Source organism: Leptonychotes weddellii, chromosome 5, assembly GCF_054177405.1.
Source record: "Leptonychotes weddellii isolate Sample4059 chromosome 5, ASM5417740v2, whole genome shotgun sequence".
In the NCBI taxonomy this organism is placed as follows: domain Eukaryota; kingdom Metazoa; phylum Chordata; class Mammalia; order Carnivora; family Phocidae; genus Leptonychotes; species Leptonychotes weddellii.
In genome coordinates this window covers 125680102-125708061 of record NC_138373.1, presented here as the reverse complement: position 1 = coordinate 125708061, position 27960 = coordinate 125680102, and the positions used below count along the sequence as shown (strand labels likewise).

The 27960-nt window shown below is 39.0% G+C and overlaps 1 protein-coding gene across 1 annotated transcript in view; it reads left to right on the top strand.

Annotated features, from left to right (window-relative positions):
- LIN7A (lin-7 cell polarity scaffold A) overlaps positions 1-27960 on the top strand; it is a 112819-nt gene that overhangs the window by 74264 nt on the left and 10595 nt on the right. The window contains exons 3-4 of the mRNA XM_081822129.1: positions 1606-1677; positions 4021-4230. Of these exons, the coding sequence (XP_081678255.1) occupies positions 1606-1677; positions 4021-4230 (282 nt within the window). The remainder of the gene's footprint in view (positions 1-1605; positions 1678-4020; positions 4231-27960) is intronic.

Here is a 27960-nt window from a genome sequence, read left to right as displayed (position 1 = left end):
ACAATTGATTTTTACAATTTATTATTTAAAACTTTAAAATGGGCATAAAGTCTAACATATTTAACCTTGTTAGTTTTTTTCTAAATATTGTCTTCAGGGGTGCCTGGGTGACTCAGTCGTTAAGCGTCTGCCTCCGGCTCAGGTCATGATCCCAAGGTCCTGGGATCGAGCCCCATATCGGGCTCCCTGCTCCGCAGGAAGCCTGCTTCTCCCTCTCCCACTCCCCCTGCTTGTGTTCCCTCTCTTGCTCTCTCTCTGTCAAGTAAATAAATAAAATACTTAAAAATAAATAAATAAATAAATAACGTCTTCAAACTATCCTTTAAGAGTTATTCTCTATACTTAAGTTTATTTATGATGAAGCAATTTATTTTGCACTGATATACAGATTTTATAATCCCATCCCTGACAGTTAGAAGGAAAGCATTTTTTTCTACTACATTCCAACAATTTTCATAGTTTTGTCTAAAATCGTAATTAATAATAATACCTGATATTTAAGGAGAGCTCATTAAGTGCCAGGGGTCTTGAAAGTATTATTTCAAGTAAAAAAACATAATAAATATTCTTCACCCATTTCTCAGATGGGCAAAATGAGGGTCAAAGTGGTAAAGTGGTTCAACCAGGACCTCGTAGTTCCCCAGTTAGACTGCAAGTCTCAAACTTTGGTCCATTAGTCAGCGAAAACTGTGTGCTTTGTACAATATCATTCTGAGTCCAGATTTTACTTCTATTCTTTTTATTTCATTTAAATGTTAACATGAACCCATAGCTGATATGTTGCTCTCTGTTACTAGTTCTAAGAATCTCATGCTTTACTTGTCCCTGCCCCTGAATACCATTTATCTCCTATATTTATGAATTATGAATGTCTCATGGATGGTAACATACCTTACAACATGCAAGGAAAAGATATTGTTATCCCAGTTTTGTGGAATATTAATTTAGGAAACTATTTTTTAAAGATTTTATTTATTTATTTGAGAGAAAGAGAGTGGGCGGGGAGAGGGGAGGAGCAAAGGGAGAGGGACAAGCAACTCTGTGTTGAGCTCTATCTCTATCTCCCTGCTATCACGACCTGAGCAGAAACCAAGAGTCGGATGCTCAACTGACTGAGTCACCCTGGCGCCCTGAAAACTATTTCTAAAGTGTTACTTAGGGTGGTTCTGTCTCTCTCTATGTCAAATAAATAAATAAAATCTTTAAAAAAAAAGAAAGTGTTACTTAGATTCAGGAAGTTATATATAATATATTATATATATATATAATTTTATCACATATTTGAGAGACAGAGCTTTATGAAGTGGTAAAAAATCTTACTGACAAAGTAGTTTTTATAAAACCAAATATACAAGTTTTTATATTTGATGAACACGGATACCCAAATAAAAAAGTGTTTGCCTTCTCTGCCGCAACCGTCCCCCACCAAAAAAAAATAGGAGGGATCTTTGGTCCTAATCACCGGGATAATTTATCCAGACCTATTTCACCTTGTGACCGAGAACTTGTGTTTTACAGTGAAAATATTTCATCCTTTCTGCAGTGAAAGAATTGATATTCCTAATGTTCTTACGCATTCCTTTCTTTTTTATGTGAACGTTCTAGGTGTATCAATATATGCATGAAACGATAACTGTTAATGGCTGTCCTGAATTCCGTGCCAGGGCCACAGCAAAGGTAAGGCTTGAGTAACTTTGAAAATATATTTGACCCCAGTGATCTAGTAATTGACTGTGCGCGTGTGTGTTTCAGGTATTCTCGTGTGTACACTGTAAGAGAATTTAGACATCAGTGGCAGCCCAGAGTCTAGAACCAGTACTACTTCCCAGGTAAAAATCCTAATGGAAAATTGAACGTTTCTGCTGCTTCTGTAGCTTAAGAAAGGAGAATGATTTCATTAAACTCACTAAACGTCCATTTGGCACAAGCAAATCTACTGGTTCATTGTATGAAATAATACGTGGTTTTCTGATACAGGCCTCTGATCCAAAAGAACTTGTTGCCTGTTCAGTGCATGAAGATTTATTTGCACAAGTCCAAAGATTTGACTTGAGTCAGACATGAAGAGAACTCACCTGAGACCCACTGACACAGGATTCTTCCTTGTCTTCAGCAGAGCAGTGGGTAGCTTGCTGAAAGAATGTGACATTGACCTAAAGGGAAAGCCGGTCACCTTTTGTAGTAGTTACCACATTCGTTCTTTAAAGACGCAAATCCAGAGATTGCAGAGAAATCTAACGGAAATCTTACACTAACAGAAATCTTATAACGATGGGATCATGAAATTATCTGGAAAATAGACCATTAGGAAATAATAGTTTTAAACTTTAAACTAAGATCACTTATGTAGTTCTCATTTTACAAACACAGAAGTGTTCTAATAGATGCACAACGACTTGCTTTGTTAAAAGCTCTTCTCTTTCTAATAATGTATAAGAAACAAGAACTGGTGAAAATAATCAGCATTTTCCATTTAATTCTTTTGTGTTATATCACCTCGTTTGGTTTCTCTCTTGATTTTTTAGTTGTCATTCTGTAACTGAACACTGTAGATTTGTAAGTTGTTTTGTTTTGTTTTTTTTTAACCCAGGCAAAAGGAGGTTGTTATTATCATTACATCATGCTTTGCTTGTACTGAAGTGGAACACACACAGAAAAATGATCCCTACATGGTTTAATTAAGGGGAAAGTGAATTATGTAGTGTTTTACCATTCTCATTTCTTATTCATGTAGAACAGCAGGATGGCAGCATAATGTTGCAATAGCACAATATTTTCTGGTTGTTTCTGGGCTGTCTGCATTGCATCCATGTCAGCCATTAAAATCTATGCATGACGACAAGGTTTGCATGAGCAAATGCATGTAGCTAAAAACAAGCCATTATTTCCATATCATTCACTAAATTTCACTAAATGCAGACAGTAGCATAATGCTCAATTGATGTGATAATGTTGTGTGTGGAAAAGAATGTACAGTAGTTGGCAATCAATATTTTCACAGTGTTGAGTAAATCACTTTATGGTAGGCATCTAATCAACTGTGGTTAAGGCAGGTTAATGGAAGTGGAAAATAAGAAGCAGGCAGAGAATCTTTTCTTGATAGAAACTACTTCAATGCTGTTCTTTTCTTTCCATGAGGGGTGGGAACTAATGGTAAGTTGTGTTTTCAACTTATTTTTAAAAATTAATATATGAATCTTAAAACGATGTCCATATTAAATGAAATTTTGTACACGTAGGTATAGAACCATAGGCTGCTCATTTTGCCCACGATGCTATAGGAGTTGAAATATTAATGTAAAATGTAGGGGAAAACATCCTTACCAGATAAGAGGACTTCTCATAATAATGCAAAATATTGATGGGAAATAATAATCATCTGTTTGAATTTATTACTTGTTTTAGCTTTTATTTTCCTTTAGGTATCCTCAGTCAAAAAAAAAAAAAAAAAACCCAAAAACTAAATTTGGGAAGCCAGTGGTCTGGCAGTAGCAAGATTATATACGTATCCGCCAGAGTTTATATTATACATATAAGTGCTTCTAAGTACATTGGATAAATATTCATGAACGTTTATGTGCAAGCACCGGGGTAGACTGTGTCATACAAAGAATCGAATTACATCATCTCTGCCCTTCGGGTGCTCACGGTCAACACATATATGGAATAGTTAGAGCATATGTACCGTAAGGATGTAGTCTGTGGACCAAAGCTATTTCGGAGTCCAAGAAAAGGAGGAATTACAGCTGCCTCAGGTAACCGGGACAGAGTTTTATGAAGAAGGGAAATTTGTATCATAATGGATAAATTCTAGAAAGCCGGAAATAGCCAGGCAGGGCTTTGCCAAGGAACGGAGTCATAGATGACATTTAAATGAAGCTAGCACCCTCCCCACTGTGTTCTTTTTTTCACAGGGAATGCTATAAAAATAAGAGGAGTTGCCCGATCCTACCCACTGCAAAGCATACGACGAGCCTTATTTCCCTCATTTTATTACCAAATGACCATCTTTTCTTTCAGGCAACAGTTGCAGCTTTTGCAGCTAGTGAAGGCCACTCCCACCCTCGGGTAGTCGAACTGCCAAAGACTGATGAAGGCCTTGGTTTTAACGTGATGGGAGGAAAGGAGCAAAATTCCCCCATTTATATCTCTCGCATCATTCCTGGAGGGGTGGCTGAAAGACACGGAGGCCTCAAAAGGGGAGACCAGCTGCTATCAGTGAACGGAGTGGTATGTTCATAAAATAACCAGAGCTTTTCTCCCCTAAGCACATTCCCCCCACTGCTGTTACTAAAGTCAACGTTGAAATCCTAGAACAAATCAGAATTTTGTGTCTAAACAGCTTCCTCAGCATTGATGGACAATAAACCTACAAAAAGCAGTCATTTTATAGTTTTTGTGTCTCGTTTCATCTGTTTGGGGGTGATAAGTATGAACTAGTTAGAAAACCACCCCACAAAATCATCCCAACTAGTAGAATTTTCCCCCCATATGATACTCTAATGGATTTAATGTTTAGAAGAACATAATAATTCCAAGGCACTTTTTATTCAAATTACTATAGAAAAATACACACATTTAAAAAATAAAGATAGAACTCCTCACCCTGTATTTTTTATTTTAATTAAAGAGGAAGGATGATTTTAATGGAAAAAGATAATGCCCAGCTAATTCCTTAATGTACAGCTATAATAAAAATATATTAGCCTCTTTCCCCAAAAAAGTTTGGTTATGTTATGTATTCATCCTATATATTTTCCTTTTGGCATGAAGTTAAGGTAGATTAAAATATATAACATTTTAAAGTAAAAGTATGAACATACTTTTTTTTTCATTCCCTTGTATTCTTCGGATGCCATTACCTCCTCATGTAATAAGGACTTGCTAAAGAAATAACTTTATCTGAAATGAATCATTTTCTCCCCCTAACTTCTACTTACATCAAAAATAATCAAAAAGCATAAATTTCAGAAGTTTAAATAAGAATAGATCAATGTTTACCTATGTATTCACCTAAGATCTTTTCCTTGAGAACTTAAGATTTTAATTAATCAACTAGATCTGGGTTATTTGTGACCATGTTGATCTCTGCTTAGAACACAACATCCAAAATAAAATGCATCTGGAATGTGATATTGGTAACTAGGGGGTAAATTCTTGTGTATTTGTATCTTGTATTTTGTTTATTCCTTTTTTTTTAATTTTTGGCCTGACTAGTAGTTTTGTAGAACCCCAGACTACTTATTCAACTCTGCTGATCTCTGATGGCCATTAAAATCATCAATCCACGAATATTCTATATCACTTCAGCATTCCAATTCTAAAATTACCATTTCATTTACTTCTTTCTATGTAACAATGCTTGAGATGAACTTTCTTGTTGACCTTTAGGTAACTATGACTGTTTCAAGGCATGTTTCAACTGATCATTTCAGAGTCCAACTTTCCAGTAGAGCTAGGTCATGCAATTATGTCACAAAGTAATCTGTGCCTCAGTGTATGAATTTACTACAGTTTATCTGAATATATTGGGAAGATCTAAAGTATAGATTTTGAAAAAAAGGAAAAGTACAAAAAAGAGCCAAAAATACATTAATAGGAATTGTGAGTATACATATAGCAACAATAAATGTCAATGAAATCAATTTACTGGGTGGTTGGTTGACTTTTAACTATCTGTCAAGGGAGCTAAAGAGCCTTTGTTTAACCCATGTATTTGCAAGGAAACAGCTGTAGGCATTTCATAATCTCTCATCTTTTCCTTGCAATGACCATGTGACTTTATCTGGGTGGCTGCAGGGGGTATTGGAGAGTAGAATCAGATGCATCAGGCTCTATCACTCAATATTCATATGATTATAAGCTAACATCCTCTACACTTGAATTTCCTAGCTGGAATAAGGCGAGTGGTTAACGAAGGGCTCTGATGAAGATTAAAATGAGGCAAAGTGTCTTTTAAGAACTGTCCTGTGATAATTTGGTGACACACACCTTTGATAAGTAAGTGTGTTTACTGAAGAAGGTTGAAGAGGGTTAGCAGTAGCCCTATGATAGTTAATGCTAGCCTTGCTAAAAGTAAATCTTAAGGCAAGTTCTGCTACACATGCAGGCCTGTTTTATTTTATTTTTTTTAAGATTTTATTTATTTGAGAGAGAAAGAGAGAACACACAGTGGGGAGGAGCAGAGGGAGAGAGAGAAATTCTAGTTCTCTGTCCATCCAGATGTTTCAGTCATTACGTGGGGAAAAAGGTTCACTTGAGGCAGATAAAATGACATTCCAGGGCCAGGATTTTGTTACCCTTACATTCAGTCTCAGACAACAAGAAATCCTATTAAACTGGCAGTTGGAAATATCAAACTTAGGCCACTAATCCTATGGTATGGGCTATGAGCCTCCTTAAGATTTTTGCACCCTGTTCGTGCAAAGGTGGGGAATGGCTCCAAAAGTCTTTAATATTCCATGTATATTTAAAACTTTTAATTTTACCAGTTAAGTTCCACTTATCATGGTAGTTAATGAGTCACTAGTTTCACCAATTTTGAATCCATTTCTGACATATTTTTGCTAATAAGCAAAGCATCATTTATTCAGTGAAATAGTATAATAAATGCTTTTACAGTGGCCAAGCTCTAGAATATTGCCTTTCTGATATAATTCTTACAGACCACCTGGTTTAAGCTCCTAAAATTGGGGTTTCAAATATTGCACATCCATATAATCAAACTACATATTATAAACTACATATTTTAAAGTTTTTAAAAGTAAGTTATATACATTTTAAGAGTGCCTAATATTGAACAGATGTTCATCAAGAGGTAGTTTTCATTCTATAGACGAGAAACTTCATGAGTTTCTCCTGGCCGTGCAAAGAGTAGTTAATCCCAGGCAAGAACCCTGGGCTTCTAACACCCAATCCAGAAGTCTTTTCAGTATAAATTTCAGTCAGATAGAAGTACTTAATTAAAGAAAAAACAATAACCCTTTAATGGAAGAGCTAAAAAAGAGAAAAGATTAGGAAATGATCAAATTATTTCTCTTTACACCTTAAAGTACCATTTGGGGAAATTACTGTGGAAGATTTTGAGAACATGTCATTATAAACTGAGAAAAAAAATTTAGAAAAAAGTGATCTGAAGGGCTGAAGCAAACCTAAACTACTTCAGTACAAGTACTCTGGGGAACATTTCCTAAAGTCCTACTCAAAAAGTGAAGAAATTATTCCGTGGAATCTTTAAACATCTGAAGAGATATTTGAAAAGATGTCTTGATTATGTATGTTTGTTTCTATTCCCTGCCTCCTTTTAGAAAGGATATGTCATAATGTCTGGTAAAAAAAAAATATGTATATACAGAACCATTAACATGGCGTGTTAGGTAATAAAGTGGGATGATGGAAAGAAGGAAAAATCAATAAATAGAAATAAAGAAAAGGTACAGCAATTGAGCAAGTGATTTTCAGTTTCTCTCTTAGTGTCTTGGAAGACAAAACAGAAGGAAACTCATACCAGCTCAGCTATCATTGCAGGGAAAAATTTTTTTTTCTAAACCTGAGCTCCAGAGAAATTTCCCATGGGATTCTTACAAATGAGACATCGAATCACCTAATACAGTTTTCTAGAAAATACATAGGCCTTTTGTGTAGGGCTATCTCTTATGTCAACCCTCAGTAAAAACAGAGCTGAGTGCTTAATTAAAATTTAACATTAACAGAAGGTCAAAATGTTACAGTTCGGATTTATAGCTTTTTAATGATCTCCTTTTCACCCTTCTATGCACAAGTATGTCTTCAGCAATTTTAAGAAAGGACTAAAGGACCATTTGTAAAGGGTGTAGCCAATGTGGAGCTGGCAGAGACAGTAAATAAATTTAGTGATAGAGTCCAGATACATATAAAAAAAATCTCAGTAGAATGGTAGAATAGGCCTGATTTAATGAGAATCTACATGAAGTCTTGCTCCTGTGCCCAGAAAACAACTATCTCTGTGCAAAATCAGGGAGGAATGGCTAAACATCAAAACCTGAGAGGAAAAAAAAAAAAAAGCTTGGGAATTTCAGTTGATTTCAAGAGGAATATGAGGGAAGTTGGGGAAAAAACCCACAAAAACATGTTAATGTGAGTGTCAGGGCATTAATAAAATATAGTGTACAGACATGGAAGGAGACCAGTCCAGCTCTGGAATGTGCTATCCAGCTCACACCCCATTGTGCTCCAGTCCTGGTTCCATCCTTGTGGAGAACAATTAAGTTCATCCAGAGATGAGCAGTCCTGTATCTGATGAAATGTTAAAGAAGGAAGGGAATTGTTTAGGATGTAGGCTCCATCTACTCTCTGTGTACACTACTAATGAGAGATTTTTCCTGAACAGAAAGATTAGAAATCTACTACAATATAATACTTTCTGTTTATTTAGTACTTTACAGTTTATGAACAGCATTTACGTGATATTCTCCCAATTGTTCCTCGGAACAGTCGAGCATGAAATGGGTAGGGCCAGAGTTTGTCCTCCCCCCGCCCCCACAGAAATGGATACACAGAAACCCACACTGAAATACACACACATGAACTGAATTCCAGCCTTTATTGTGATCATAACTGATGCTTACCAAATGTAATTATTAGTTAAAAAGTCGATCCCAACGAAATCTGAGTAAGTTCCATGGGATTGTGCCAACGTCAGTTTTCTATTTTTAATATTAAACAATACTTTTACAAGATGTTAATATTGGGAGAAGCTGAGTCAGGGGTACATGGGACTTCCCTCTCTATTTCTTTTCAACTTCCTCTGAATCTATAATTATTTCCTAATAATCTTTTTTAAACAGAGAAAGTTCAAAAGAATCAACTTGAAGTATGATATCCTACTGGTACTGATGGGAGAGAGGGCAGGTGGGAGGCAGACAGCAGAAGACAGAAAGATAAAGTAAAAGCCCAAGAACTTTAAAAATATGGCACTGCGAGAAGAGTTCTTCATTAGCCTCTGAAATCCATGCGTGTTTTTAGAGCATCATTGGTGGGAAAATTGCAGTTAAATTTGCCCAGCTCTGTAGTTAATCCTAAATAAAGCTGTTGATACAGTGTATGCACAGTGCTAATTGATTTTTAAGCATAACAGATGAATGAGTAAAAGTTTAGGGATGGAACAGAATAAATTGTTTTCCTGGAATTTGGCTTTTTTCCCATTTTATAAATACCTATGCCAAGTTAAGGGTGAGTACTCACAGTCTAAATTACTTATGCAGAAATGCTGTCGGGTGTGGAATGAGGATGAAACAAAAATTAGAATTCCTTAGATTTGAGCTCTGTGGAGCTACAGCATCCCAGAAGGGAAATCTGTATGAAAATCTCATTTACCTGTTATCTGAACAAAGAGAAAACAAAAATAAAGTGATTTTTTAAAAATTACTATGAAATAAGATTTCTATGAAATTTTAATTTAATTTAATTTAATTTAATTTAATTTAAATTTTCTGTGAAAATTTAAGCTCCGCATCAGAATGTGTGCCCACTGAGAGCAGTAATTTTTGTTCATTGCCTTACCTTCAGCCTTGGAACAGTCCCTGTACGTAGCCAAGGCTCCATATAGAATTGTTGAACTCCAGACACCATTGTAAGCACTTTCCATGTGCTTTCCATAATGATCTTTTGTGGTAGGTGCTATTATTAGTACTCTCATTTTCAAAATGGGGAAACTGAGGAAGAAAGTAATCAAGGAACTTCCCCCCGGGGCACCTGGGTGGCTCAGTCGGTTAAGCCACTGCCTTCGGCTGGGGTCATGATCTCAGGGTCTTGGGATCGAGCCCCGCGTCGGGCTCCCTGCTCAGCGGGAAGCCTGCTTCTCCCTCTCCCACTCCCCCTGCTCGTGTTCCCTCTCGCTGTGTCTCTCTCCGTCAAACAAATAAATAAAATCTTAAAAAAAAAAAAAAAAGTAACTTCCCCAAGGTCATACAGCTACTGAATGATAGAGCTGGACATTCTAACTCAGGCAGTCTGGCCTTATTCATTGTAATTTAAAGGTAAATAGATTTCTCAGCCATTAATAAAGTAGTATTTTTATCCATCTGTAGAAAAGATCAAGGAATCTTAACCTTTATGGGTTTACGTAAGTGCATTATTGGTGGGAAAAGGGTCTGTCCTTTTTTTCTCACATTCTCACAAGGGACTTTGACCTTTCGAAAGTTAAGAACTGTTCCTAAAAATAGTAATGTTTTGGAAAAGGATGCGTTTACTTGAATTCAGGTGGCTCCGAGTACGGAAAGGGCCTGAAGAGCTTGGTTTGGATGTATTGAGCTGTTCCATACCTGCCTAACCCCTCCCTCGGCTCCGTGCCAGACACAAATTTCAGAGGCCACCGCGTGGCCGGACCAGCCAGGTACAGCCCGGATTGTTGCGCGGCCCCTGCCCATGTCCGCTTGCCTGTCAGAGGGGAGCAGGCGGAGACCTCAGAGGGGGCAGGCAGGGAGGCAGAGCCTCAGTCTTCATTTTCCCTAGACGCCTGGTGTGAGGGTCCCCAGCTCCGTTCTCGGCCCCGGGGCCTCGAGGAAAGCTAGTCTCCTCACGTCTCCTCTCTGCCTGGGACTCATTTCCAGATTCTTCACCGTTCTCGGCAGCTGAGTGGAGGATTGTTTCGGTTATAATTAAATAGGAGTGCAAGCTGGAATTTCAGTCAAGTACTGAAAGTTTTTGTTCTCTGGATGACTTCCTGTGACACTGCACTCACAGCTATGAAGGAGCCACGAAAAATGCAACCGTGTTGTTTTATCCCAGTCACCTTGGGAATGACACACACGCAAGGCACCATATCATCCGGTACATGGCAAGGCTGAGCAGGTGGTGGTCTGGTCCCCCTCATTGGGAGGTGGCTTGTGAGGCTGGCCCCCCCCCATAGAAAGGTAACAATAGCTCACCGGCTACAGTTGCTGTATTCCCGCCCTGTGGTCTCAGCCTGCAGCAATGGGCACTGCGAATATTGCTTCTCAGATATTAGCAGCTAACCTGGAGCTTCGAGCATCCACTGAGATTGTGCTGGTAAAACTGACTGAAAACGTATCGGTGCCAGGACACACTCACGGTTAGTCAGTAATAAAGGACAAATCTCTAGATGCTAGAAAGCCTTCCTACACGTGGGGTCAGACTGACCTAAATCCCTATTTAGATTGCTGATAATGGGTATTCGACCGTTCAGTGTAGTTGTTGGTGCAGTCTTTCTCAGAGTTATTTTTACCATGTGTTGTTTTTGTTTTCCTCATTTTGTGCTGCTATTTCAGCAATTTTTTTTTCATTCATTCAACAATTATCTGTAGAGCAAGTATTATGTGACAGCTGCTGAGCTAAGCCCCGGGTATAGATGGCGAACCAAATAAAAAAGGTTGTAACTCTCATGGAACTTTCTGCCTGGCAGAGAGTAAGAAAATGATACTGATAATAATAATAAGTATGTACACATAAATCTATATGTAACCGGTGATATATCTATCTATCATTTCTCGCAACCTAAAGGAAATCACCCTGATGATTGAGTTCAGTTCTGCACTGGCCAGGATAATGAGATTTTCACTCCAGATGTGGATTAGTTTCCTATGGCTGCTCCAACGAATTATCACGAACCTGATGGCTTAAACAGTAGAAAAGTGTTCTCTCATGGTTCTAGAGGCCAGAAGTCTGAAATCAGTTGAATGACCCAAAACCAAGGTGTGAGCAGGGCTGTGCTCCCTCCAGAGGCTCTCTCTAGAGGACAATCCTTTTCTCGTTTCTTCCAGCTTTAGTGGCTGCCTGCATTCCTTGACGTGTGGCTACCTCGCTCAAGTCTCTGCCTTCTGTCTTCTGTGTCAAATCTTCTTCCACGTCCCTCGTATAAGGACACTTGTAGTTGCATTCAGGGCCCACCTAGATTGTGCAGGATAATCGCCTCATCTCAGGATTCTTAATTTAATTAAGAATCGGCAAAGAACCTTTTTCCATGTAAGGCAACATTTATAGGTTCCAGGGAATAAGACCACTGTGGGCCATTATCCAGCCTTCTGCAGTGTGCTAATGTCCTAAATCCAGAGGGCTTACACTTGTCTGGGACTATGGAATAGGACCAGTCGTCCACAGGCTGGGGGCAAATTGGTTTTCCGCTGTCAGGCCAGCATGTGCTGAATCTTTTCCCACCTTACTCCTGTTCTTCCCCTCCCACTCTGGGAACTTTTCGCCTTTTACTTTTTGTCTGTACAGTCAATGGAGCCCTGTGGCCTCCTCTTTGCCTTTCTCCCAGCCCCAATTCTATCTCGTCTTTGGATGATGAAAAGCAATGCTGCCATTTGTTTCTGCTGTACAGCCAAAGGTTTTCAGCTATTTTTGAGTCTTTTTTTTACCTGGGTGTGGACTGAAGGAAGCCAAGGGGTATGGGGGGGAAACACACGAAAAACACAAATTTATACTTCCTGATGTAAAACTGCCTTATAATTAAGCACTGTGACAAGTGTCAGAAAGAGAAAAGGAGAAGAAAACAAGGTGCTGTGTAAAAGAGTATGAGAAGCTACTTTTAATAGCGGTAGGGATAGTCTCGCTGAGACAGAGGGCAAGGGCAGAGCTTGTGGGGGGGCACCCAGAGAAGGAAGTCTGTGACTTGCCTCGTGGGACTGGCTGAATATGAGCAGAGCGACTGCATCATGGAGAGTCAAGTAAGATGAGCTCAAGAGTTGGTTGGGAACCAGATGGGGCAGATTCTTACAGGTGCTACCAAAAAGGTTTTATTTCCTTTTGTTTTAAGTGTGAGAGGAATCTTGATGTCCATCAATTCTGAAATCTGGTGATAGTCTAAGGATTTCTGATACCTTCTGTGGCTATTCATTATGAAATGAAATGTATAATACTTTTTCACTGTTTAAGTATGGTATTGTTTTTTCTCTATTTACATTTTCTTTCTATAGCCTTGTACCACTTGACTAAGATCTGGCACCTGAGAGCAACTTCAGAAACCATTTTCTGTCTTTCTATGTTACTTTTAATGGAAATTAGAAAACTGTTACTTTCTTGACAATTGATATTTTCACCATCTCAATTAAGACGTTCAAATTCAAGTTCTTATAGTTTCTGAGGAGCGTAAGGATATTCTAACCATAATATGATCATTTACTCTTTTTTTTTAAAGATTTTATTTATTTGGGAATGAGAGAAAGAGAGAGAGAGAGAGAGAGAGCGCACCAGCAGGGGGGAGGGGTAGAGGGAGAAGCAGACTTCCCACCGAGCAGGGAGCCCGATGTGGGACTCGATCCCAGGACCCTGGGATCATGACCTGAGCTGAAGGCAGATGCTTAACCAACTGAGCCACCAGGCGCCTGATCATTTACTCTTTGAAACTCTAATTCATCATGCATAATGCAGAAATGACAATACCTTTCTCGCAGGGCAGATGTGATTAAGAGAAAGTGTGTGAAAGTACCTGCCACTAACATTAATTCTTATTAACTATTATTTATGTTAACTGTAAATGTAAATAACTTTCCTTTAAGACAGGCAAGAGTCCCTTTGCTATCTTAGAATTTTGCCTGCATATATATTTAAACTCTCATCTCAGACTAAGTCATTTCCTTTGCTCTCTGTTTGTCTTCAAGAGACAGTAAAAGTCCCCCATTGACCATTCTAAGTCCAGAGGCAAATGGATCCTATTCATTGGCTGGTATTGGCAAGTCATTGGATCTTTTGGTGTTCTTTCATCTTCAAAACTGATTTAAGGGCACCTGTCCTATCTCCCTTGCCTAATAGCAATGAGGGTAAAGAGAGAATTAATAAATACAGATAGCATTGGCAAAAAGAAGACTTCATCTTTCCACAAAACATGCACCATTATTGCTGTATGTTATTATCCAACAGCCTTTTTCCTCAAACTCCCAGATGGGTCTGTCTGTATTTCCTGTTGCTACAGAGTCTTAATTTGCAAATGCAGAAAATGGAAGTAATCATCCTTCTTCTGTTGGCTGAGAACTATGTGGTTTATCTCGAAGGAATACAACATTTGTCTTCAAATTCTGTGCTACATCAAGATCTGGCATCATTTTGGCTTTGAGGAATTCACCAAACCCAATTACAGGTTATTGTTTTAACCATTAGCAGAGAAGCCAATTTCTATTGCCTAAAAGCTGTGCTTAAGGATTCAATTTAAGCCTAATTGGCTTGAGAAAGAATATTCTTTTAGGTCATTAAATATTGGCCTACAGACTGCTGGCATCAACCTAAAGCACAGTTAGGATGTTGTTAATATACCACGGCTCCATAGGTATACCTAAGTTAAGCCAAGTTTGTGCAGTTTTGCACAATGGATTTTGATCTTGTCTTGTTCTTGATTACGTTTACAAAGCAAGAGGAAGCTGATACAGAAGGCAGTCATATAACACATCATAAGCTCTGTGTGGTTACTGGGAGGTTCATGTCAGATGCCCACACTTAGAGGTTAGTTGCTGAGCCTCAGCTACGGGAAAAGGAGGGAAGGAGTCTTGGCAGTCGTGGTGCCGGAACCACACCTTTCTAAGTTCAGCCATCGGGTATAACCACGTTTAAGGAAGTTGCAAAGTGTGTCGAATTGAACCATAGACTTCTACCGAATCATAGCATGTAGGGAATTTCACAAATGACAACCATTCTGGAAAGGAGACTGCATCCAAGGCTTGTCTCAGAATTATAGGATCCATGAGAAGGAACCCTGCCATTGACCTTAATTACCATGGGTGACGAAGACAGAGACTGACAGCTCACCGTGAGTGAATCTCTCTCTACAGGCAGGCAGTATTTTAAGAAATCACTTTAAAGGAGTCAATCAGACTGCCAAAAAAAAAAAAAAAAAATGATTAACCAGGTGCCCTTATGCCTGGCACTGAGAAAGAAGCAGCTTAAACAAAACATAGATCATACCCTAAAGGGGCTTACTTTTATCTAATTCTCCTGGAAGCATCAGGTTAAGTTTTTCATAAATAGAAATGGCTACATTACTCATAACTGGCCTTAGATTTAGCTTTGGGTGATTGGTAGAAATATTGTGCCGATATGTTATGAACAGAAATAGGCTAAGAACTCTCAACTTTTCTGCCTGAATCTAGATGACACAGTATCATATTTGACCACTCCATAAAGTCTAGAACTGAAGTCTGCAGGGAACCTGAGACCCTGAGAGCTCTCTGAGTTTTATAATGGGTCTGGAATGAGGCTGACCACCAGGCTGGGAGGGGGGACTGTTGCTAATCCTGAAATTCTCTTTATTTTTGTGTCTCTGATCCTGTTTAAATTTTTAGAAAATTTAAATGATTATTATGTTATTATTCATTCTTAAGCAATGTAAGAAGCCACTTTAAATATCACTGCCCATGCCATAGCAATTGAGACAGAGCTAATTCCCACAGGAACCCATTGCACACACCATTTCACATGGGTCTTATTTTATTAAATGAAATTGGCAGGAGGGATAATACAAAGCTGTATGATGCTAGTTATCAGATCACACATCATTTTATGGTGTTAATATTTGTAAATGTTAAAAATATTTCCTCCAGTTGTATTAAATAATATTTTGCACATATTTGGAGTGTTCCACAAAGAAGCCCAATCACTTTTAACCTGTTTGACCTCTAATAAATTTATTAAGAAAATCATCAAGAAGTTCATTATGTGCAACTTATTAGGCATATTTGATTATTCTGTGAATAAAACAAATCAAATATAGTCATTAACATTCCCTCTGATGCACTTTCAATTATTTATAGAAATGTGGGACTTGAGTCAAACTTTAAACTTTATCTTTGTCGTGTTACTCTCTCTAGATCTAACCACATCGTCTGCTTTCTCTAATACATTAGCTGCTCAGTTATTCCACCAAAATTTTAGTTTGAGAGATAAAAATCGGGCTATCTGTTGACAAAAGATAGTTAAATTCCCTGTATCTAGATCATATATGTAGCCGAACAAGGTTATATAACATTGCCCAGTTATAGTCTTGATATTCATTCATTCATTCAAAAAAGTATTTTTTAAGCATCTATAGTGTGCAAGGCACTATTTGAGGCAGTCAGGCTCCTCTGGTGAAAAAAAAAAGAGAGAGATTGGGAAATTCTTCCCTTCATGGAGTTTCTATTCCAGTCGGGCAGATAAACAATAAATGAAATAAATAAATAAACATCTATAATGTTAGGTGGTGGCAAGTATTAAGGGAAAAGAAAATAAATCAGTACAGTATAAGGAGGTTGGGGAGTGCCAGGGTACCGGGAGGAGAGGGTGTGGGGCTGGGTGGTCAGAGGAGCATCAGTGAGGTGATATTTGAGGAGAGGACGAAAGGAGATGAGGGGCTCAGCCCCATGAGTATGTAGGGAAGAACATTCCATCCCGGGGAAAGAGTGCAAGGCCCCTAAGATGGAAGAGCACCTGGCATGTTGGAGAAGCAACAAGGGGCTACAGATGAGGTCTGTGGCAGTAGCTCCTTCTCCCCTTTTTTTTAAATTTTTAAAGTTTTTGCTGATTAAAAAAATGTAACTTTTTAAAAAATATATCTTCTACTCAGTATACCTGCCACTGCATTAATGGCAACTTAGAGCGCCTGGGTGGCTCAGTCGGTTAGACATCTGCTTTCGGCTCAGATCATGATCCCAGGGTCATGGGATCGAGTCCCACATCGGGCTCCCTGCTCGGCGGGGCGTCTGCTTCTCCCTCTGCCCCTCCCTCCTGCTTGTGCTCTCATGCTCTCTCCTCTCAAATACATAAATAAATAAATAAAATCGGGGCGCCTGGGTGGCTCAGTTGGTTAAGCGACTGCCTTCGGCTCAGGTCATGATCCTGGAGTCCCGGGGATCGAGTCCCGCATTGGGCTCCCTGCTCAGCAGGGAATCTGCTTCTCCCTCTGACCCTCCCCCGTCTCATGCTCGCTCTCTCTATCTCATTCTCTCTCTCAAATAAATAAATAAAATCTTAAAAAAAAATTAAAAATAAATAAATAAATAGATAGATAAAATCTTTTTTAAAAATGGCAACTTAAAAATCCCCAGATACTAGGCTTAGAAATGAAGCAGGCAGAAACACAAGCATAGTCCCAAAATCAGGAACAAAAGTAACAGGAAAGGCTTCCTTGGACAGCTTACAGCCCAGGCATCTGCCAGGCACTCTGAATGCACTGGGCGACTGAACTCTCACAGACTAATTCAGTGGAATGTGTGGAGTTTGAGGAGAAATTTAGTAACTTCTCTCAGCCCTGCTCTCCTCATCACAGAAGATGATAACAGTGGCTTCCTCGTTTTTATGTTTTGGTCTTAAAATGGCATAACACGGGGGCGCCTGGGTGGCTCAGGCGTTAGGCGTCTGCCTCTGGCTCAGGTCGTGATCCCGGGGTCCTGGGATCGAGCCCCGCATCGGGCTCCCTGCTCTGTGGGAAGCCTGCTTCTCCCTCTCCCACTCCCCCTGCTTGTGTTCCCTCTCTCGCTGTGTCTCTCTCTGTCAAATAAATAAATAAAATCTTTTAAAAAAAATTAAAAAATAAAATGGCATAACACGGTCCCTGACACATAGTAAGAACTGAAAAAAATGTTTGTGATCCTTGTTACTAGTTTGTAATTAGAGCCGTGGCCATTAACTAGGAAATTGTTGTCTTTTCAGAGAAGTGACAACATAGCTAACTTACAAAGTTGTTGATGAACCTTAACCAATTTGTAAAATTTAGGTATTCATCCATTCATTCATTCATTCATTCATTCATTCATTCAGCAAAATATCATTGGGTCTGGTGTTGTCTTAGTCATTGGTGACAGAAAAATAAATAAATAAATCTGATTTCATATTTATGGGTCTGGGGAAGAAATAGGCATAAGTGTGGGGTTCTGTGGGAGATCATGGACGGGCAACTATTTATTTATAACCGGGACGTGGGAGGGCCAGACCTGGCTCCTCCTGCAGACGAGACTCATAGGCAAGTAGATGCTGCAGGTAGGTGGAGGCAGCGAGGAATACGGAAGAGCCGCACAGGGAGCAATAACAGAGTCCAGACCTGAGACAAAATTGCCAGTTCTTCTGTTTGGAGCCTGAAAATATAAGCAGGGGCCAGATTGTAATGAGGCACACTGGCCTGACGACTTCGGGCTGTATCTAAGCGATAGGGCAACTCAGGATTTGAAGCAAGAGAGTGACATGATCAAATGTGCATTTTAGAATGCTTACTGTGATTGCAGTGTGAAAAGTGGTTTAGAAAAGGGCCACAATCAGAGGCAGGGCAACCAGGCGTGGACATAACTTACTGCTTAGTAAGAGGAGAAACAGATCTCATTTTGAATCTGCTGTGTAGGGAATAACTCTGTTTCTTTCTTTGTTGCCCCACATTGTTATTTGGGGGACAGGGGGCAGAGGATCAATAATCATCATATAAAAGTAGGATTATAAAGCCGACTCATGTCATTTTTCAAAAAACTTCCTGGGTGGACTGATTTGTACCTGTCTCTGGGATCTCACATCTATCAAGCTTGAAATCACTGCAGTTTTTCATCTCAGGAGCCATTAGGTGAAAAGCAAAAATTAAACCTGCAGTATTTCATAATCCTTCCTCACCATTTCTCACTCAAACATCACTCCCTGAAAACCTGGATGTATAGCATTCCTGCTTCAGCATGAATGATCTACCAGGCCATATAACTAAAATGCTAGCACAGACCAATAAACAACCGAGAGGACGTGGAAGAAAGGAAAATTTGGACAGGTTTCAGCAAATTAACGGTACCAACAGAAAAAACATTCAGTCACGACTGGTCAAACGGAATCTCGGTGGCTCACACAGACCACACTTCTATATCTATAATTTCTGTGGTCATGCAGCTAAAATCCCTTCATTTCACCTAATTTACCCAGGCAATTACAGTTGTAATTTATTTTTGCTCAACTTACTTCAAAGATGTGCCTCAAAGCACTTTTTAAACAAAATTACCCTTTGTCCCACCTTCTTTGGTTTGTTCTAGAATGACTTTCCCTGTCATTTTCCTTATGATGATACTGGGCTATTGTATTAAAACAAATTATACAAAAAAATATGAATACATCCTTATAAAATTTCCAAATAATTCAGTGTGAAAAGAATGCAGTCAATTTTTTTTTTAAATCCCTTTAACCATTTCCCTTTCTTCATTCCATTCTAGCTCCTTCCTCCCTCCACCTGCCCTCGTGAAGAAACGCTATGAGAGTGGGTATTTACGCAAACATTTTTCTTTGCACTCAGTATACACGTACACAACATTTAATTACTTTAAATGTTACACACAACTTTATTTGTTTTTAGACCTAAACACATAAGGCAATACAGAGCGGTGATTACAAGGCAAATGGGGAGACAGAGTCGTTACCCATTAATGGTGTGCCCTTGGAAACTTACTGTGCCTCAGTTTCCTCATACAAAATTGGGATGATAATATTACATACTTCACCAGGCTGTTAGGAAGGGTAACTATTTTGATAAATTTAAAGCACTTAGAACAATACCTAATAGTAAACACTCAATGAATGCTAGGTATTATTATTTTTATAAGTAATTTTTAAAAATGCATTGATATTTTCATATGTACTTATTATTCTGTGACTTGCTTTCTCAGAAGTATGTCTTGGGGGGCATCTGGGTGGTACAGTCGGTTGAGCATCCAACTCTTAGTTTCGGCTCTGGTCATGATCTCCAAGTCGTGGGATCAAGCCCCACATTGGGCTCCACACTCAGCAGGGAGTCTGTTTGGGTTTCTCTCTCCCTCTCCCTCTGCCCCTCCTTGCCCTCCCCCAACACTCGCTCTCACATTCTCTCTCTCTCAAATAAATCTTTTTTTTTTAAGAAGTATGTCTTGAACATCTTGCCTTGTCAGTATATACTTACATTTTTAATCTGCTGTGTAGTATTCTGTGGTGTGTGAGTACCATGGTTAATCTAAGCATTTCCCCCTTGATGGACATTTAGCTCGTTACCCAATTGGCTTTTTGTTCTGTTTTGTTTGTTACTGTGAACACGGCTTTAATGGAAATCTTCATGTGTACCAGTGACTGTTTTTCTAGGGTGAATATTGACATGGGGCTAAGGTTAGGGAGATATGGGCATACTTTATTTTAATGGACACTGCCAAATTGACCTCCAGTTTATACTTGTGCATTGTATGAGAACATAAATTTCACCAAATCTTTGGCAATATATTATCAATTTTTAAAAATAATTGGATCATTTTTGTCCCATTCTGGATTTAATCTGTATCTCCCTAGCTAATAGTAAAGTTGAGCATTTTTTTTTACTTGAGCCCTTCATGACAGGGAGCTAGTCATACCAAAATTTTGGCAGAAATGAATGAGGCACTACAATACAAAAAACAACTCCAGTGTGATTTGGGGTATGAAGGAGGGGGAGAGTCTTAGAAGGTAAAGTTGAAGAGGTCAGCTGGGAGTGCAGAGGGAAAGTCCTTATAGGTCACTGTAAGGTGTTTGGAGCAAGAAAATGACCTAATAGAAAAGAAGTGCTATCTGGAATGGACTTTGAATGATGGGTGGAGATTTACTACCACAGGAGAATGAAGGAAAGACATTCTAGGCTGGGGGAATAAGACTGAGAGATTATGGAAACATGAAAATACATGGTAAAAACGAAATACGTGTTGCCAATATATTGAAAACGAATATAAGGAAACAAGGTTGGGCCCACCTGTTTGAGGGAAGTACTTTGCATGTTATACAAGTTTTTATTTTTATTTCTAGAAAATGAGAAAATATTCATCGGGTAGAGGAACCTGCCTTTCTTGGGTGCGTGGGTGCATTCCGTGGGCCAGGTTTAGTACGTGGTACTTTACATAGGTAGTTCATTAGATCTTAAATGACACCTCTGAAGAAAATGTTACACCATTTTGCAGGTGTAGGAACTGAAGCTCAGGGAAATGAAATAACTCGCCCTAAATCATACAGCTGGTAATCTGTGGGTCAAAGCTTTGAAGCCAGCTCTCCCCAGATAGGTTAAGTAGACGTTGGGTAAGTACTGTGCCCTGTGCTGGGTACTGGGGAGAAACGATTGATGTGGCCCAGTCTCTGCTCTCTAGGACAGTGTCTACCAGAGCTGTGGGTATTCTGCTCTTCACTGGATTTAAGCAACAGCATGGAAAGACCAAGGGACTCAGACAAGAATCTGGAGAAGAGTTTTGATGATAAGAGAGAAGATAGAGGATATTTTAAAATCCAGGCAAGAAATCATAAGAAATAAGAGGGAGGAGAGATGAGATGGTAAATGGGGAATCAATATCAATCAGTATGGTGGTTAATTGGATGTGGGTTGAGGAGAGCATGAAAGATGTCCCCAAAGTGTCTAGTTTGGTTAGCTGCATGGCCAGTGACAGCAAGAACCAGAGAGGAGGGGTGAAAAGAATCTTTGGAGGTTAGAGCCAGTTAAAGCATTTGAAATGTTTTATTTTGTGGACCTACATGAAAAATCTTAGTGTAAGTCACTGGTGACAAATCCAAGAATATTCTGTGGGTGTGCTTTTAATTGGAAAAGACATTTATATGCAGAGCCAGAGAGATATTGGACACTAAACCCAAAATATCCTTTAAATGTTCACTTCTCCGGCAAGAAGGCATCTGTAATGTTGAGTCTCTGCAATTAAATTAAATGTTATAGCTATTATCAATGTTTATTATTCATGGTACGCAACAACATAAATGTCCCTGCTGCTTTTTACACTTCACAGGAAACACATTTGACAGCTCTGGACTCAGACAACTTCTGCCTAGATTTTTTTATGTTTCTCCCTTATGCTTTATATGAATTGCCTGGGCGTCTAGGATTCTAAAACAGGTTAAATGATAAAGTGTATCCTTTGAAGGGTTTGACTGAATAATTTCAGGAACCTATTATTTCTCAGACACCCCTTAGAAAACAATGGTCTCTGTGAGATCACTAGAGTAAGACACCGAAGGGGAAAAAAACAAAACAAAAACAAAACACTATTCTGGTTGACAGAATCCCAGTTGTTATTGCAGGGAGAGAAGATAGGATAATGTGTACCGTGCTTAGTTAAATAAGATTCCCCCATACCTCCTTTGATTAAGCCTTTTTTCTAATTTGCAAAATCTTTCATAGAACCTTCCAGTACTAGCCTTGTCCCCATCATGATAACAGGCCACTGATCCTAAAATTCAGTGGGGACTGTTTGAAGGGTGGGCTTTGGTATTTGTCCTTAGGGATCTCAGCCAGTGTTGAGGTATGCAACACTACTTCATTAACATTTAAAAGAGCTCAACTGAACCTGGGTACTCCTTCTAAACTAGTTTGACATGTTAAGCCAGCTTCCACCATTCTTGGGATCCTGCAAAAGCAGCAGATCATGCTGGGTCTGCATTTAGGGTCTTGGGCAGAATTGCAAATTGAGCAATAATGACCTAGGTGCCAGGAGACCTACCGTTTCAAACTTTTCTCTTAAGTCAGATCTCTTCTTCCCTTCCCATTCTTCACGCTGCCCTTTGGTGTTCAGTGGACCCATCCTTCTTTGATAAAATCGCTTCCCCTTGTGTCCACTGAAAATTCAAACTCCCCAAGGGCTGCTGATTTTTTAAAAACAAACAAATATTTACTGAAGAAAGAGCATGTACCAGGTGCTACCGTGTCCTCTTTGCAACATCTTCTTGCATCTTAATGGATGACCAACCGTCTCGGGTTGCCCGGGACTGAGGCTTTTCCTGGGACATGAGTGTTAAAACCAGAGACTGTCTCTATCTAGGAATTGAGGCACAAAGAGGAAGAGCATTTTCTAAAGATCACACTCTTTTTTTTTTAAAAAGATTTATTTATTTGACAGATAGAGAGAGAGCACAAGTAGATAGAGCGGCAGGCAGAGGGAGAGGGAGAAGCAGGCTCCCCGCTGAGCAGGGAGCCCCATGCTGGGCTCGATCCCAGGACCCCCCCGGATCATGGCCTGAGCTGAAGGCAGCCGCTTAACCGACTGAGCCACCCAGGCACCCCTAACGATCACACCCTTAATCAATGATTTGTCTACTATTCACATGCCTCGACCCTCTTGACTCCAATCCCTGGACTTTCTGCCCTGTCACACAGGCTATACTAAGGGTCAGTTTGATGATTTGATGAAGGAGTCACACTAAATTTTAGTGGCTGAGATATTATTTGCATGTTTCAGTGAGGTATAATAGTGGGGAGTATGGGGGAGGCAGTTTTTTGGGGGTATGTGGGATGGTGGTTATCATGCCTCCACACCCCTCCCGTTTGCCAAACCACACCCGGAAGCAAACGTTGAAAACCGGCAGTTTCTACATGACTGTTTCTGAACGTCAGCAAGAGTCTCTGCACCTCAGGGCTTTGGTGTCACAGTGTCAAGGCTTCGGAGAGCGTGGGCGGACACAGCATGCATTTTAGCAGCACGAATCAGGTGAATCATGGCTGGGAAGGGTTTGCTGTAACCTCGACTTCTTGGTGAAACTTACTCCTCAAAAATTAACAGACTGATTGGAAGATCTCGTTTCTCAGGAATATTTTCCCATGCTGCTTGCTTCTGTTACCAGATCTCTAGTGCTCACATTTGTACTCCTGAAGATGGCTGTGTGTGTCTGTGTATGTGTGTGTATGTTTCCTGTGTGTCTGTGTATGTGTGTGTGTTTCCTGTGTGTATGTGCACGTGTATGTGTGTGTACATATGTTTATTGAATGTGTGTGTGCATTTATTACATGTTTGTGTGTATTTGTGTGTGTGTTTAATCTTCATCCGAACAACCATCAGGAATTTTTTTCCTTCATTTGGTGCCAGAACATCATGAGTTGAGCAGTTACTATAAAGCATTACAACTGAAGTGTAGTAGCTGCATTTGCTTCCAATTTTAGCCTCCAGATCTGAAAGGTGAGCTGAGATCACCCATATGCTAGATTTGTGATTTCTGGTGCTGATTTTTCTTCTAAAGCTTTTGTTCCCTCTAGGTTTCTTGCCCCCTGGGCCTGCTGGCAATGCTCTGCACTCTCTGCTTTCATGGTTCAGAAATTTTTATATTTATAACTACTCTCACAGGATGAAAATATGTGTAATTATAGACACTCTTTTCTCCTGTCAGCCTCTCCACTCTTTTGTAGTGTTGGGTTAGTTGTTGATTTTCCCCTCTCAAGTTCGCTCACATTATGCATGCTACTATCAAGCAAATCTCCTACCCACTGTTCCTCTCCTTAACAAAGTGGGACACAGTGGAGGGACTGAGAAGAATAGTTTTTCATGAATAAATAATGATCGTTTGTAATTAACATATCAATTGTATGTATGGAAATGATGCTTCTAAATTACTTGACAGTAATTAGAAGCAGTTGATTTACCTAAATAGTTGGAAACATTCTTCCAACAAACTCCATCCACTGTTAATTTATTTAGCAAACTTTGCCCCTAGATAATATAAAGGAAATGTCTACTTACTCCAAAATTAGATTTTGTTGTTGCTATTGTCCTTAAGCATCTGAAGCCCTACAGTAAGGTTATCACAAAGAGCTAGCATTTCTTGGACCCTCTTTAAATATCACACACTTTTCCAGGTGCTTTGTGTACATTAAGTTTAATGCCCGTAATGATCCTTAGAAGTAGATACTCTATAATACCACTTTTACAGAGGAAGAAATTGAAGCATGAAGATAATAAGCAGCTTGTCTGAGCTCATAGAGCTGATAAGTGAAGAAGCTCAAATTCAAACCAAAGCAGTACTGGCTCCTTAGCCTAATAGAAAAAAGTGTGTTATAACATATATATATATATATAAAAAGTGAGGGGGGGGAGGAAGGGAGGGGCCGGGGGGAAGGGAGAAAGATGGTTTATTCATTGGCTATTAATTGAACACAGCATAGATGTTGGGCACAGAGATAAATAAGACTCGTCTTGCCCTTGGACAGTCTGGTGACAGCAGAATGATTGTAAACTGATAAATTACAGTGCACTGAAATAGATATTAGCATTTAGGCAGGAACAGAGTACTATGGGAGAATATTAGCATATTTTTTCCAAGGGATAAATGTGATACTTTTTATACACTTGCCACTTTTCTTCAGCAAAAGAGAATACATTTAGAACAGGAAATTAACATATTTGAGGAAAGGAATAGATCAAAAAGTCACAGAAGTTCTTTCTGAATATGTCCTGCAGCTTGTGCAGAGATATTCCATTCTTAATTAAATACCCAATTAATATGTATAGGGTTTTCTCAGTGACCAAAAATGATGATTCTAGAGCTACACCAAGGCAAAATTACAAGATTTTCTAGCCTACCGAGCTCTCTTTCCCAGAATAACATAGTAGAGAAACTCTATTTACTGTTTGGGTTAATTATAGCCTAGAGTACTTTGTCCAAACACTGACCTACGTATCAGTGCCTGGTTGGCTGGCTGTATTATAAAGTCACATATTCCTAGGACGTATCGCTGAGTATATGGCAAGTCTGAGATACAGCCAGGCCTCTAATATTTTAAAAAATGCCTCAGTTGATTCTTGTGGACATCCACGTTTAAGAACTACTGGTCTAAAAAAAGCCAGAAACAGGGAATAGCCACCCCTATGATATTTACTTTCTCTTTAATATCTTGTTTAATGCTATGGATTTGGTAAGTAAGAGTCTAATCTCTGGAAACAGATAGATCTCAGTTCATTTTAATCTGTTCCACTTAACTACCTGGGGGCTTAGGATAAATTTCTTAAGCTTTCCATTCCCATTTTTATAGAGTTATAAGGATTAGATATAATGCACAGAAAGTAGCTAGCAGTGCTTTACACTTAGTAAGTGCTCAATAAATGTTAGAGTATACACACACATGCATGTTTTTATATATAGACATATGCACTTTTAAAATAATAAAATGCCTTAATGGACTAAAAGAAAAACTATCATAAGAACAAAATGATCAGTCACTGTAACCTTTGTGGAAAAGGAGTTGGTCTGTCTTTGACTATACTGGATCATTTCAAATGTGAGAATCATAACCCGCTAATAGCGAGCCCTTCACGTAGCCCTCATGCCGCTCCTTCACTAGCCAACTCATACACTTTAGAGCTAGGAGTTGACCTATCTTACCCTTGTCATTAGTTCCTATCCTTTCACATCACCCCAAAAAACCAATCTCTGTCCAAAAGGTACACATTTCCAGTTATAACATAAGTAAGTCATGGGGGTGTAATGTACAGCTTGGTGACTGTAGTTAATAATTCTGTATTGTGTGTTTGAAAGTTGCTAACAAAGTAGATCTTAAGAGTTCTCATCACAAGACAATCATTTTGTAACTGTAAGTGGTGATGGCTGTTTTAACGAGACAAAAGATTAAATACAAGGAGATAACTAAGATTGTTTCTAAGGGTCTTTACAGCTATAATGTTCTGAGTTCCTGAGTTACCTAGATATTATGATGCAATGCTCTTAATGTAATTTACTCCCTGGTCACATCCAAAGGAATGACTGATGTCATGTTAGGAGCCCAGGCATAAACTTGGCTCTAGATATGCCTAGAATAACTGAGAGGTATAGCCAATTCTTGGTTATCTGAAAAAGTGTTTAAGCAACTTTTCTATTAGCAAACTCTGTCGGGATTATGTTCAAGTAATCCCCACAGAGTAAGACCTGCATGAAGACCTGGGCATAGACCATTTGACAGCTAATTATGCACAGATAACAAGCTTCCTTCCCAGGACGGGCATCTCTTCCATCTGAGGGCTAGCCAGGGTCAAAATTTAACAACTAGTTTCCCTATTGCAGTGGGGAAAAAACACAAGTCATGAGCAAATTAGTGTCTGCAGTGTGATCCAAAGTTCTCTTTTATTAGAGAGGATTCTTAATCAACTAGGAAATTGAGCATACCATGAAATAGCAACCATTTTGATATCTCCCAACCTGTGGAAATAGAAGAGCTATTGAAAGATCAGAAGGTAGCCATGTTGTTAAGTTGGTTCATTTACCAGCCACTGACTTACTAAACTTTCATCAAATTAACTAAACTTTAAAGCTTCCTAGAGCTTACAACTGCATGAGATTGCTGATGAAACCAGTACGCATCTGGTTTTTACTGAGTTATTTTTTTCCCAGCTTCCTGAATGAAATATCTTCTCTTACATATTAACATTACAGGATTATGATTTTATATCAATTTACTATTTTTAGCTTGTATTTATACATTTGGAAGTGACAAAAAATGATTTAAATTCTCTCATATTGATTTCTATGTATACTTTTAAAAGATTTAGCAGGAGAAATACATTATTTTCAGGATAGAAATGTCTTTTACTTCATTTCAGTGAATGATCATGGCCAAAGTATGCATAACTGTGGGGTCGATAATATTTCTCTTTGGGGCCTTTTTTCTTTCAGGGCCATACTTCTCTTTAGTCTAAATGTTTCCTAGGTACCTACTATTCCCCCATGCCTTCTTTACCACCCCTCGCCTTCTTAATAATATTTAACTTTTACCAGATGTCTTTACTAAATGAATCCTTGCTTATGAGTTCCTAAAATTGCAGTAGGTACGCCACAATTCTTAAAGCAAGAGAATGAAATCTAATCATACAGAATTTCCAATTTTAAATGCAAGAGAGGATTTTGCTTTAAAATGGGAAGCCTCGCTAAGTTTCTCCAAATTACTGAAGGGCCACATTTTCCTGCTCTGTGACAAGCTGGTGCTGCAGGTTTTCAGTGACTGCTCCAACTGAGCGAGGTGTCACAAAGGACAATTTCTGAATCAGGATGGCTTTTATATGTACAGCTTTGATAGAAACAGTTCAATTGCCCACAAATAAACTATTACATTTCAAAACATGTTTTAAATATTTAGCTCGAAATAAGGCATACTTTCATTAAGAGTGAGTAGTAGAACAAGCCAAAAGTTAGGGATAGGTGATACATTTTCATGGCTCAAGGAATACCTATTAACAAGTGTTTGTGCATCAACACGTATACCCTAACTGAGCAGATAGTTTGGTTTCTTTTTTTTTT